The 14,252-nt window shown below is 39.6% G+C and overlaps 1 protein-coding gene across 2 annotated transcripts in view; it reads right to left on the bottom strand.

The window, feature by feature from the left end:
* Positions 1-467: 467 nt before the first annotated feature.
* The window catches only part of grk4 (G protein-coupled receptor kinase 4), a 49,155-nt gene continuing 35,370 nt past the window's right edge, over positions 468-14,252 (bottom strand). Inside the window, exons 9-16 of one of the 2 annotated variants that reach the window (XM_003453817.5) lie at positions 13,848-14,038; positions 10,666-10,703; positions 10,046-10,135; positions 9,228-9,436; positions 6,728-6,865; positions 6,005-6,142; positions 4,892-5,069; positions 468-3,698 (exon numbers count right to left, since the gene is read on the bottom strand). In XM_003453817.5, the coding sequence (XP_003453865.1) occupies positions 4,893-5,069; positions 6,005-6,142; positions 6,728-6,865; positions 9,228-9,436; positions 10,046-10,135; positions 10,666-10,703; positions 13,848-14,038 (981 nt within the window). In that variant the 3' untranslated portion in view covers positions 468-3,698; position 4,892. The remainder of the gene's footprint in view (positions 3,699-4,891; positions 5,070-6,004; positions 6,143-6,727; positions 6,866-9,227; positions 9,437-10,045; positions 10,136-10,665; positions 10,704-13,847; positions 14,039-14,252) is intronic. The other variant, XM_005458579.4, reaches the window with a different exon arrangement.

The following is a 14,252-nucleotide window of genomic DNA, read 5'->3' as shown; positions in this document are numbered from 1 at the left end:
CAATTTTGTTGCTTACACAACTTTGGCTCTTTGCAAGCATCTCCACAGACAGCATTCTAATGCTAAGATAGCCAAGAACTCAGAGTAATGTTAAAGCTGATTGAATACTGACCACAGCCCCAGATATGCTGCTTAGTGATGGTGATGACTTTCAAAGCAGAGCCAATGAGAATCGATAAGGATTTTTAATCCATAAGTGATATCGATTCCCATCCCCAGCTTCATTATGCCTTTAAACTGAAATCATTTAAAAATTGATTTTGTATTTACCCGGGTTATCTTTGTCTTACATTAAAATCTGATGAATGTTCTGAAACATCTAAGGGTGACAAATATGCAAAAAATAAGAAAAGAGGAAGGGGGGGGAAATACTTTTTTCCCCCAGCACTAGGTCATTACTTTTTATACTCTTCCAATTGATGGCCTTTTATTCACAGTAATAAAACAAAAAACACAGAACAAATAAGTCAAGACAAGTATTTTTATACAAATGGCAGTGTATTATTTCATAATTACAAATGTCAGATATGGTACAACAACCAGTGATACAACTTGTACAAGAATTAACAATGACTGCAGTGGTTGAACGACATGACTGTACAGATACAAAATAAAGAAGAAAAATCAAGAAGTCCCAGGCCGAGTTTGAAAACCCATAATCCATCCATCATTCCTCCCTTTCTCGAAAATATTACTTAACTGACAAATCTGGACAAAAGAACGTGAAACCCCGCAAAACCTCCCAGCCTGTGTCGGTGGTCATCCCAAAGCTAGACTTGAGTAAACTAAATAACTTGCGCTTCGAAACGTCGCTGGCGAGCGCCATCCCAGTGTTAGGGAAGTGGCTTGACTCACCATCAGAGTCTTGGAGGAAAGGCAGAAGAGAAGGAATGCGCTTTATGAATTCAAAGACTCAGCTGGTCGCCTTGCGATTCATAAAGATGTCCTCAGATACCAGTGAGATATGTTGGCACTAGAAGGTCATAATTTACATATACAAGGAACCTGAAGTATTACAAACTGATACATGCTTGAGTAATAAAACATATGCATTTTTCTAAACAGGCATTACAATGCACTTAGTGCGGACATTCAAAACTGTTGAGCTGTTTAAAGTTCCTTTACACAAAGGAATTTCTCTAAGAATGGACGGAAGGATAAAGAGGCTGAAAAAAGGCAGGATGTCAAAAATTAACTTGGTTATTGGCACATATAATAAAGGCTGTCAGTCTTTCTCTACTAAATTCTTCAGAAAACAAAGAAATTCTAATTTAGTTTATGTTGCTTTTGGTATCACTGGCAAAAAAACAGAAATAAAAACAAACCAACAAAAGGTTAAAGACACTTTTCCCATAGTCATTGTCAAAACACACCATTAGTGCAATGGAACGAAAAACAGAATTTCTTCACTGCTATATGGAAGGTGTAAGAGTAAAGATGGTCAAAACAATGATAGAGGCATGGGTGGTGAACACAGTTTAGTTTCCTTGTGAGAATGAGTGAATCAGTTACATGTTAGAAATACATAATTTACAAGGTTTTTGAGGCTAAAGAGCTAAAAGGCTAAAATCTACAGAGGCAAGCAAAATCAGCTTCAAATGTGCCTGAGAGCAACAACAAACGAAATAAAGACACTAAGAAACTCAATGACAAGAAGCCAGCAACAGCTAGATGCACCCATCTGATTCCTGATAATGGAATGTGCAACAGGGGACTCTTAGAATAAGCCACTTCTCCAAATTAGGCAATTACATAGGGGACCTATATGTGTGCCACTTTAAATGTATACAGTTTCAAAAGTGTTAGGAATTGAATCAAGCTCCTACATGATTCTGAAGCGCTCTATTGACAAAATGCAGACTTTGCTTTTCTGTAGAACAAAAAAATTGATTAATTATTCAGGTTATACACATAAAACTAACATGTGCAGGTGGGGTATTCACAGCATTAAAAACAGAAGGTGGAAGTAAACAGCAACTGCCTCCAAAGCTAAATTCATAAAATGGGCCTGAAATGCCTCAGAAATAAGCAAGTGGTGAACATGTTTTTTTAATATATATATAAATAGGGAAGGTAAAGAGAATGTATTTGCTCATGACTGATTAACTTGGAAGGAAACAGGGCTGTAGGAAAATGTAAAACAATCTTGGTTCTGCAATTCAGAACTCAACTGACTGTTAATTTCTCGGCCTCTACGCACATGAGCAACTGTCTCAGGTCATTCCTGAGAGAGCAACATCCAAGCTGTGAATATAGTAGTTGAAGGTGGCCATCATCAGTAACAAATTCTACATGTATCTCAAACACAGTTATAGCTAGGGAGGATAAATGGAGGCCAACTAGCGATCAGCCAAGCACAAAGGCCAAAGAAGGCTGACATCTGAACCAGCGGATCAGGCGCAAGAGATTTTTTTTGGTTGTTGTTTCTTTTTTCTTTTTTAAAGAAGCAGTTGTCAGCTGCAGGCCAGGTCTATGTTACATTTCCAACATCGCCTCCTTTATCATCTGTCTTCCTGTTCCAACTCAGTCAAATGTCTCCAAACACCCAGAGGCTTTCTGGTCTGCTTAAAAAAAATGCTAAATAATTCAAAACAACTGGACACAGTCAGAAAAGGAAATAAAAGCCAGAGAACACAGCAAAGAAAAAAAGATGAGGAATAGAGATAAATCACCCCAAAAATATTCAACCTAAGTGAATAATGTAACAGACTTTTACTCAATAGCTGTGCATCTAAAAATTAATGTTCTGAGCTTTTGCAGCTCATGAAAAAAAGATTTCTAGAGAGGTCCAGTAATGATGGGGATCAGGCTTCATGTTACTGCAAATGGCCTCCACCATATCATATTTACTATTTAACTGTTACGCGTGCTAAATAAACCACAATTAGGAGTAAACTTGCCACCTCTGCTAGAACTGGGTCGGTACAGGCACCTAGAAGACAGTTCACTACACTTGCCACCTGCGTAAGTGGGCTGAAGAGAGGGATCAGATTACCTAAACCAATTTAAATACACAGGGGCAGTAAGTCCTTGAAATAGAGAGGAAAAGTTAAGCAGTGTGGCATTAACGCAGCAATGGTAGTCTAGATTCATTTTTAACCCCATATCATTAGAATCTACACACTTCATTCAGAACTACCTGAGCCTTGAGGCATTTGGAGGCTAGGGTTAGTTTGAAACCAGGCAGAGCTGATGTGCTAAAAACATGTCACGCTGGCCAAATCAAAGACAAAATTACAGCACACAAGAAAACAAAAAGGCCTTATGCTACATTGAGAAAATAAAAAGACTACTGGTACTGTGCTTCTTAAAAAACAAAACAAAAAAAGCTCCCCAACACACTTTATCCATACTCATTCCAAAAGAAAATAAAAAAGGAAATAAAAATGTAAATGTATGCATTCAAGTGGTACTTTTATGGCTTTTTGTACAATACAACCTTTAGTGAAAATATACATCTAGACATAAATTCAAGTACAAATGTACAAAATCTTTAAACTCATACTTTTTTCTTTAATTATAATACACTTTTAATACAGCTCATAAATACAGGTCAACATTCACTGAGTTCCTAAGATTTGCGCTCGGTTGGAGTTTGTGGAGAAGTTCTGTGGCGGAAGGGTGCAGGTGAAGGGAGTGGTTTAAAGTCGCGAGGGCCCTTCAGTCTCGTCGTCGCTGTAACTGCCCTCAAAACAGATCTGGGAAGAAGTAAAAGTGAGGATATATCACTAACATTAGAAACCTGCATCGCTGCACCACCTCACATGTGCAAGATGATGTCACCCTTGCCTGTAACCCTCACTTAACCACATTAGATGTGGTTTTTCGGTAGGGCCAAAGCTGGAATTTGTAGAACACTCAATCACAAGCGAGTGTGAAGATGACATACTGCAAGACATGCAATTCAACGTATCCATAATAACCAGAATAGCAAGTAGGACTGCTATGTAAATGTGTGCTGTAAAAGCACAAGCTCTCTCTAAAGATGTGAAATTTCCTTGACAGAGATCCGTGAGCAGGCATCTTTTACTGCAAAAAGATGGCTGATCTTTGACTGATGTTCATTTTTTGAATCCAAGAGGGACCAGAGAACAGTGTCTACAGTCTTCATCTCAGTCTTCTATGATCCTGACAGCTTCCACTAATAAGATAGGTTGGCCTGGAAGTAACCTGAAAGTCTAAAACAGGTCAGGAAGGAAAAAAAATCTGTAACTCTCATTCTCCTTATTATCTCTCATGTTCAGTGCCAAGTTTGTGCAGTTACTTTTCCACATAGGGCCGGGCACATTTGGATGACTTTTTGCCCATGATTTAAAACCAGAATTTTGTATTTACTCTTATTAAAATTTGTTTGATAACCTGAAACCCCTGAAGACATCGGGAAGGGAGCAAATACGTTTTCATGACATGATGCCCTATATGCACGCAATACTGCCCCACCTACACCATGGAAACCTAAAGGACAGTAAGGGCTCACGTATCTTCTTATTCAAATCTCTGGGATCAAACAGAAACAGAAGTTGTGACAAAAAAGGTAGGAATCTGTGTGAAATTACAAGAATTCAAGCGAAGTTTCAAGCACAATATAAGGTCCAGTACTAACAAACAAGAGGGACATAGTGAAAATACCCTGTAAGCTGAACACTCCTGCAAACAAACATGCTGTTAGAATCATTTATCATCACTGAATTAACATCACTATTAGTACATCCCCTAAGCACAAATCACCCCTTAAGAATATGGAAAGCATTTAGTGAGGAAGGGTTACACAGAGAAGGCAGGCCTTATTCAAACAAAGTTTCACAGCTTAGAGATAATATTTCAACATGCTGAGTTTGGATAAGGCCTTGGGAAAAAAAAGAAGGAAGGAAAGTAGGAAGAAAGGAAGTACCTTAGCCCCCACCCCCTCGCACAGTTGCCGGAGCACTAGCACTTGCCTCTCTTCTGAACAGGCGGTAGAAGAAGCCTCTCTTTGGTGGAGGGTTAGGCCGGTTCACGTCCAGGTCTGGGCACAGTGTCCCGTCTGTCTCGTAAACGTTGATTTCTTTGAAGCACTCCATCTCGATCATCTACACACACAAAGAGAGTTTGAGTAATTAAACCCCAAACGAGTGGAAATTAGTTAATAGTGAAATCTGCTACAAGGAATCTTTTGTCTTATGAGATGACATTTTTGTAAATACCCCCTGCTAATAAACACACACATAAAAATAAATATGTTGAACATTTTGAGAATAAAGTCTAAATTTCAAGGTTAAAGCCAAAAATGTATTTTGAAAAAAGGGGAAATGTGGAAATTATCGTTGTTGTTTCAAGACAAACTGCCATGTTTGCTATACCCTCTACAAAACGCAATGTTTAGAGGACTCGGTTAAACACGTCCGTCTCGTGATATAAAATACATCCGCTTTATTGCATGAGGGTGTAACCATCGATAACCTTGCATCTGTCCATTGCCAGCCCTTTCCTTTTGTCCGTTCTTTCAAGTTTGTGTGTTTGTCTGTCTGACCAGATCTTTTCATCGTCCTCATATTTATCACCACACTTTATGTGCTAAAAGAGAAATCATTTCTTTCTTGGTTACAAAAACCAATTCTTGAGTATGATTTCACTAACTCAGAGCGTATAGCAACTGCGGCAGTTTGCCTTGAAACAAAGACTGTAATCTCCACATTTCAACTTTTTTCTCAAAATAAAATTACAACTTTAATCTCAAAATTTCAACTTTATCCTCAAATTGTTCGTTAATATTTTTTTCTTAACGTGGCCCTAATACTCCTTCGTAGGAGTGACTGTCATTCCCTCTCCATTCATGTTGGACATTTAGGACATAACTGAACAACTACACTTACACACATGCACCAACTTGACATGCAATCTACACTTATTATTACTCTGTCTTCTACATTCATCTTAAAGCAGAATGCACATCATTTATGCAGGTGTTTCTATGTGCTGCGGGTGTAAACAATGACATCATCTCAACGGCCTGAGCTCGCAGTACCTCGTTCTGCCAAGGGATGGAGACACTGCCTGTGACAAACTTGGAATAAAAGTCGTCATCTGTGGGGTCAAGGTTCACGCCTTTGACAGTGGAGAACTGCTCAATGTCCAGGACATCTTTACAGTACACAGCTCGAGGCTAACAAAGAAAAAAAGAAGGAGAGCATTGGACTGACTCAGTGGTGTCTGAATGATAAGGGAAACGCTAAACCAGACATAAGTGAAATCAGATGGATTCTTGATTAACATGAACTCTTCACATGCTTAAGATTTCCACAGTGCTCTGTTTTTCCTCACCGTGGCCTACTCTTGTGTATAACCCAAAATAGAACCACAGATAACACTATCTACTTTCAACTATTGATTTAACCCCTTAGGTCAGTACTCTCCCTCCCTCATTCCATTTAAGGCACTGAAAATGCAATGACTTTCACTTTTTTTCTTTTTTTTTAATCTTTAAATCCCAGTTAAAGAAAACATAAACCCAACACAAAATTACAGTGCTACAGAGTTTCTGGTTAAACTAAATTTATCTGGGAACATCACTGCCATTAAAGAAGGGCAGCTAACATAGCGACAGTGAAATTACACACCCACTTCTCACCATGATAACAAGCTGCTTATGTGCGTTTGTTTACTGTGACAGTGGCATTTCCTGCAGAGTTTTTCCAAGCTCTGAAATGTTCCTGTGTGCACTGTGAGTTTGGAGATGTGAGGCACTTACATCTGGGATGAAGGGAGGGTCCAACATGTTGGCCTCCAGCCGTTTAAAGTTAATATTTCTGAAGATGGGGTGCTGCTTGACCTCTATGGCCCCGCCACCCTGACAGCCCAGTCTCTCCTTGGGGTCCTTGGCCAGGAGCTTAGACACAGCAGGAGAAGAGGAAGAAGGAAGACACTTATAACCACTGCAACCTTCAAGAATGATCTGCATTTGGCTCAATTGACCGAGGTAGATAATTTTATTGCCTTATACATTTCTCACTAGAAAGGACATCAAATTAAAAAATTCCATTTAATAAATCACACACAAAGAAGGGGGAGGAGGTTTCCTGTGATGCAGGCTTTTACGACTAATCCCTCCAGTTCAGTGTATACAAAACACACATAGCTGAGTTTGCATGTAATCCTCTTGACTGTTTGTTTCCGACCCCACATAATCTAATAAAGACTACGCAAATCCATATGCTCAAAGGTTAATGCAGCTCTATTATGGCTAGAATTAGAGAGCGTCACTGTAAGGACTTCTGGGTAATATTACCAGCACACCACCTACAGTGCAGCAGGCTGATGGTGTGGATTGAGGGTTGTTGAGTGGTTTGATACTAACAGACACTCTCACTGGCCCTGTTGTCACCCTGATGCCGATCACTTTCACAACCAACAAACCGACGGCGTCTCACTTTTCACCACATCTTTTACGCTCTCTCTCTCTGGTTGTCCTTCGTTTCTCTTGTTCTTGTGCAACTCTCGTCCAATTTACACCAGGATTCAAAGCAGATTTTCACTCTCGCTTTCTGCTCTTGAAAACTCACATCACTTGTCTATTTTGGGATGTGGTAATAGCCATCTCTTTGGCACACCAGATATGGTCCCCCACCACCCCCACCCCTCTCCTTTGCTGCATTCTCTCCCCTTCCTTATTATCTTTCTCCCATTTCTTGCTGAACCCTTTCGTCTCCCTGCTCCCCCAACTCCTCCTCTCCCTGGGGAGTCTTTAAATCTGCTGAACCGTGGGTCACAATGTTCCACGGCGTCACACAAAAAAATGTACCAATGCTGCTTATAAGCAGAGCAGTTCAGTGGCTCCATCATGAAGATTGTGTCAGACAGAGGAGGGGTGGGAGAGAGATAAGCTAAGTGAGCTGAAAGAAGCAGCTCATCTCCTTAAATCAAACTGAGACACCGGGTGAAATGACCATGTATCATGTGAATTAGGTAAACAAAGCTTTTCAGCCTTTTTCAGCTCACTGTTTTGTCTTTACAGTGAATTCCAGCCAGTAAAACTGAACGTGCTCGCCCAAGCCAGTGGTGTGATTCCACCAGATGCAACTCCTCTGAAAGTCTATTTTTGACAGGAGCCACGTTGAGGCGCAGAGAGCAGAAAAGAAAGGCGGGGAATGCAGGAACATCATATAGCACACAGCTTAAACATACCGTCCAAAAGCTGACTGTCACAATCCGGCCCACAGTGACATAAAAGGAAAACAAAACAACATCCAAGCAAAAACATCCATGACACAGGTTACTGCCTGTAAAACAGCATACATGACCTTGACCTAGAGCACAAGATCCAATAGGTGATCACTGTTTGCAAGCTGAATTCTGACCAATACTGCAGCATTAATAGTGATTCCTGTGAATTGGGATTGATAGATAGACTAAGAATACCTTGACATGGCATAAGCTTATTGGTCCTTTGGTCAGATAAGTTAAAAGTTGAATAAGAGACGGCATCATGCTAAAGAAAAAAAAACAAAAAACAAAACCCATTTTTGGAATATTTTCTAAATAAATATTCCTCTTGTGAAATGCTCTTGCTATACTTTTGGTATTTCCCCCCAACCCTCTCTCGCCAAAGCATTTGCTTTGGCTCATAAAGGTTATGTGACTGTTTCCTCTGTTGTCTCTGTATGATTGTAAGGTTACAATGATACAGCACCTTGCAAAACTGCTGTTGTGATTTGATGACACACACACACACACACACGCACACACACACACACACACACACACATATATATATGTATATATCTATATCTATCTATATATATCTATATCTATCTATCTCTATATCTATCTATATCTATCTATATCTATATATCTATATCTATATATATATATATATGCATATATACACATATATATATATGCATATATACATATATACATATGCATATATACACATATACACCTCTTTAAAGATCTCATAGTAATTCAGAAATCAAAGAATTTGTAGTAACATATAACTTTACTGTAAAATTCAGCAAATGAGTTTCACTTTAAACCAAGTAGAAGCTAATAATTGAACAAAGAAAGAAATCATGTTACTCAGAACATAAAAGTTGCTACATTAATGACAATAATGACATGTTATTTAAAAAGACCTGAATATTAACTCATTGCTGCCACCACATCACTTTGTATCCTCATTTGCAGTTTGTTCCCGTCCCTCCACCTTTCACCTATTCTCAAAACTATCGCTGTCATTTCTTCAGCCTCACCTGTCTGCAGATGTCTTTCGCCTCCTCAGAGAACTTATCAGAATATTCCTCCTGGTCCTCCCGCACTCGTCTGTCCACCTCCTCACGCTTGACACGTTCCTTGCGCTTGCGGAAAGGTGACTGGCCCTGGATCATCTCAAAGATCAGACAGCCCAGCCCCCACCAGTCCGGACTGAAGGTGTAGCTCTCATTCTGGATCACCTCAGGTGCTGAAACGGGAAGGAATCGTGAAGGGTGAGGAAAACCGACAGACAGGTGTAAAATCAGAACTTGAAATGTCAGCATAACGTCGAGTCGCCTTTTCAAATTGCATTTTCCAGAAATTTCAGCGTTGCCAAAAAACGACCATACACACGCCCCGTTTTACTGACAGTGTCACAACATGAGAGGGCGTGGTATGCTCATCATTAGGTCTCAGGTAGCCATAAAACTCAGAGCTGCCAGTATGTCCAATACAATAAAACAGAATAATATTATCATAGGTTGTTCTGTCTCGACTCTAACTTATGGCACATTCAGTTCAATTTAATTTATGTAGCATGACTTCAAAGTAACAAAAATCACCTCAATATACTTGCACATTGTTTTTAGATGTGAGAATGTGCCAGACTTTGGTCTTTTACAAGTCTTGTCAAACTCTTCCAGTGTATTGGAGGCATAAGGAGAACCGAGATAGATGTTGAAGTTCAAATAAGGAAATCCAATACATGTGAAGAGAAGTTAGCAGAACAGTGCACTGAGCAAAGGCTTGAGAATAAAAAGGAGGAAGAAGATCGACATCACTGGGCACAATGCAATGAAAAGGAACCAGTTCTTACCCATGTATCCAACAGTGCCTACTCTCCCTCGTATCGTCTCCCCTTCAGGGATTTGCACAGCAAGGCCCAGGTCTGAAATTCGGATATGTCCTAAACGATACCCACAGATAAATCGCAAAATGAGAGAGTGTTCAATTTATGTTTCAGATTTAAATGCATGCTTTCTTAACAATAATTTTCAAGTTATAACTTAGAAGGCACACGACAACATGCACACAATACATCCACAGTGCCGTGGAAATGGCCACGTTACACTGAATTTGAACAGAAGCAGGGGAGAAGGAGAACGAGGGGAAAAGAGCGGTGCTAAAAATGAGCACATTCCTCAATTTCAAGATATGCCCAATTTGGAGAATAAATTATCTAAGTGTGAGTCAGAGGAGAGAGCGTGATGTGAGAAACTTGAGAAGACTTTTCAGCCCCAAAAGATGGGGAGACGTTCTGCTGCTGTGCTTGAACATTATGAACACGACAAGTCACAAAGTGCATGTTTGTTTTGGACATCATGAGCCACAAGTTACAGAAAAAAATAACTACAAAAAACCAAAAAAATGGCCCTGGCACACACATGTAGTAAATTAAACAACAAAGCGACAGTGAAAAAAAGAGCTGGGACATACCACGGTCATCCAGAAGGATGTTTTCAGGTTTCAGATCCCTGTAAAGAGAAAAAAAATTACACATTAGAGATTAATTCTGATTTTGTGATAATTTTAACAACAGGGACAGAACACTAAACCCTTGGATAAATATTTGTATTATTTATGAATTTACTATTCTGTTTTCTTTAGTTGCCTCTTCTCTTCTTGAGCTACTACAGCCTTCTATGTATCATGTATCTTTATTTGCTTCATTTATTATCATGCATTGTATTGCACCGGCCTGTAATCTCCTGGCTGAAGCTTTGAAACTTAAGCCTTTTTTAATTAAGCCCAGTCTATTCTATTCTATTCTATTTAACTTGCACACCAGCATGTTATTTTACTCTTTTGTAATCAAATCTATCGGACTGCTGCCAACTTGAAACCACAATGCCAACTGTGAAGGTTACTGTAACACATGCTGAGATCAAGAAGCACGGCATGTTGTTATAACTACACCGGCCATGTGCATGTGGGTCTTTTAAGAACATCAGTGTTTATGTTAACATTACTCCCAGGCCCCATTGAGTTTGACATGTGAATTACACCTCACTGAAATCAGTACACCATTAATCCGGTCACACTTCATCATTCAAGATTTCCTTCTGCACTCTTCCCACTGTTACCCTCCGGTGGAATAAATCGCTTCATAACACCAGAGCTGGAACAAATGGTTGGAAATAGTGCTAGGTTTTTTTGTGTTTTTTTTCAGCCATCTTGAGCACTGAAGTTTGCCACTTAAGTCTTTTTCCTCAATGTATCCATATTATATTACTCTGCTGGGTTAAATTTGTTTTCAAAACGCACATTATTATTCTTTTACTGTACATTGTTGCACTGCCTCTTATCACCCCTGGCCTGTTATGCACCATTATAGTTCCTGTTTCTTTAAGGTCAGAGTGGACTCATACAAAGCCCAGTTTGCTTTGACTGGTCTGTTGGAATGACAAAAATGAGGCACAGCTGGTTACATAATGGCGTAAGGTTAAACTATAGCTCCAACCACGTTACAGAGCCACTGAGATTTTTGATGGCTGTGATGACTTGGAAAACCTAAGTTATACCTTTATGTTTATATTTGTCATACATTTTTAATCTAAATGTGACTTTTTTCTTTATAAAAAGGAACATCCCGGTGTATTTAATATGACTTTACACAAGCACCCGAGACCATAGAATCACTAGGAAAGTGAGTATCTATACAATCAGAGTTTTTTTTAATGCAGCTACAGAAAATTAAGATGGTACACAAGCTTAGGCCAGAAGGCTACGCCCTCACAGTAGCTGAAAAATATAGCCAACATTGCAGCACAGACATAAATTTGTCACACGGCATAATTAGTACAATTTCAGGATTTTAACACTTAATAGCTGCAGATTGAAAAATAGCTTTATAATACCGCCTGGTTTACACTGGTCTTTATGAGCTTCTGTCACTATTTTACAGTTGTTCCCTTGTCTGATTAGAAAAACAGAAAAGCGTGTCAGGGAGAATGGGTTTATTGGGAATTCTGCTGTTTTAAAATACAGTTTATAGAAGTGCACAGAGTGGAAGAGAATAAACAGACGATAATATTAGTCCAATTTACCCTTAGCCACACTCTAATGTATCTCCAAATATATATCTTGTTTGGAAATTGTATATTTCCTACATATTCATTTCACTGGACGAGTGAAGACTCTTGTGCTTGCTCTTGCAGCCCGTAACAGAATATTTGGTGTGCTGTAGCTCAGACATTTCACAATTAAAAGTGATCAAAACCATCTCGATCAAGGAAATAATGGCAGGCTATCCAGGTGCAGATGGGTGCACCTGGATTTAGCTGGGGCAGCTCTTCATTCTTTGTTTAACTGCATTTTAAAGTAGACTCTTAGTGGGTATTATGCCACCAAAGTTAGATAGATACCAGAGAAGTTTGGACTACAAACAAACTTTTTTGCAGCTTAACTGCAGTGTTTTCTGATGTTGAAAATAACCACATTTCATCTAAGACCACTATAGGCAAAAACAATTTCTATTCCATCTGCAGTAATTCATATTTGGCAGACATCTTCACCTTTCCATTCACGTACTTGGAAAGCCAGAGGCGGGGGAGCAGCAACAAGACAGTCAGCCACAATCAAATATGGAAACATGACATGAAATATGGAGCTGGGTTCCAAGCAGCTTGCAGATCTATACTGAAGGTAGGATAAGGCAGCTTAAAGCACGCCTTATGTGAGATTTACTAGTTAGATTTGTACAAGGATCTTAGCTGAGCCACTGGGTGATGTGGGTTAGCACTGAGATCAGGTGATTTATCAGGATCTTGAACTTGACAGAACTGAACTGCCAGAAGTAATGTTGGGCATGGACTTTAGCCTTTGTAACTTTCCAAAGGTTTTACAAGCACTTTAAAATAGTATCCTAAAAATTTGCAATATACTTCCGTAAAGTTGGCAGAGTTTAATCCAAGATATCCTTCAGTGAGAACCAAATCAAAAAGCGCAAAATCTCAAAAGTCCAGTCTGTCAGGCATCGTGTTACAGGTAACTTTGATGGCATCACTGTGAAAACATCACAGTTATTTCTGACTTTAGAGAGTTCCTTTCAGAACCCCAAAAGACATAATCTATTTTTTTCCTTTTACTGGTAACGATTCACATGAGAGTAAGCTGAACTTTAAATGCCAGGGCATTTAGCCAGCTGTAAGCAAATACTCTTGTACCACAACATGCTTACATAATGTGGTTCTAGGGCTTTAAACCTCACAATATTGTCCACAGAGACACAGATCCTTAAATATCTGTGAACAATTCCCAGCTCCTAAGCTCAATGCAGTAATTGCAACAAATATGATATGAAATCCATCCATCCATGTGGAGTATATCCACAAGAGGTATCCACAGCCTGCACAGGTCAAACTCACCTTCACACTTACAGGCAATTTAGAATTACCAATTAACCTAATAAGCACATCTCTGAACTATGGGAGGAAGCCACGGTACCCGGAGAGAGCCCACCCAGAAAGGCCAAAAGCCAGCCCGTGAAATCAAACCTAGGATAATCATCCTGTGAGGTGACAGCGTTAACCAGCATGCCACCCATAATATGGGGCTACTGTTTAATTTACTATCTACACCTATTCCAAACTTTTTTCTGACACCATGTGTGAGCTTACCTGTAAACTATCCTCTCACGGTGCAGGTCCTCAAGGCCACAGCAAATCTCAGCAGCGTAGAAGATGGCCCTTTGCTCATCAAAGCCCGAGTTCCCCATGTTGTAAATGTGAAACTTTAAGTCACCGCCATTCATTATGGTCAGCACCAGGCACAGCGCATCCTTGGTCTCATAGGCGTATGCTAGACTAACCTAGGGAAGGGAGGCAAATTTGGGGAAGAGGTAATAATGGGAGGAGGCAAGAAGAAAGGAGAAAATGTTGAAGAAGGCATGAGTGTGCTGGAGGAAGAGGGAAGAGAAGTGCTAAGAGACTAGTGAGTGGCTAGAAGAGCATAATTGCTTTATTTGGTTTGCTTAATGTCCCAAATAATCATCCATTATCCAGAATGGAACGTCAAGAATGTAC

Source organism: Oreochromis niloticus, linkage group LG6, assembly GCF_001858045.2.
Source record: "Oreochromis niloticus isolate F11D_XX linkage group LG6, O_niloticus_UMD_NMBU, whole genome shotgun sequence".
Lineage (NCBI taxonomy): Eukaryota > Metazoa > Chordata > Actinopteri > Cichliformes > Cichlidae > Oreochromis > Oreochromis niloticus.
The sequence above is the reverse complement of the archived record's forward strand: the minus strand, read 5'-3'. Positions and strand labels throughout refer to the sequence as shown.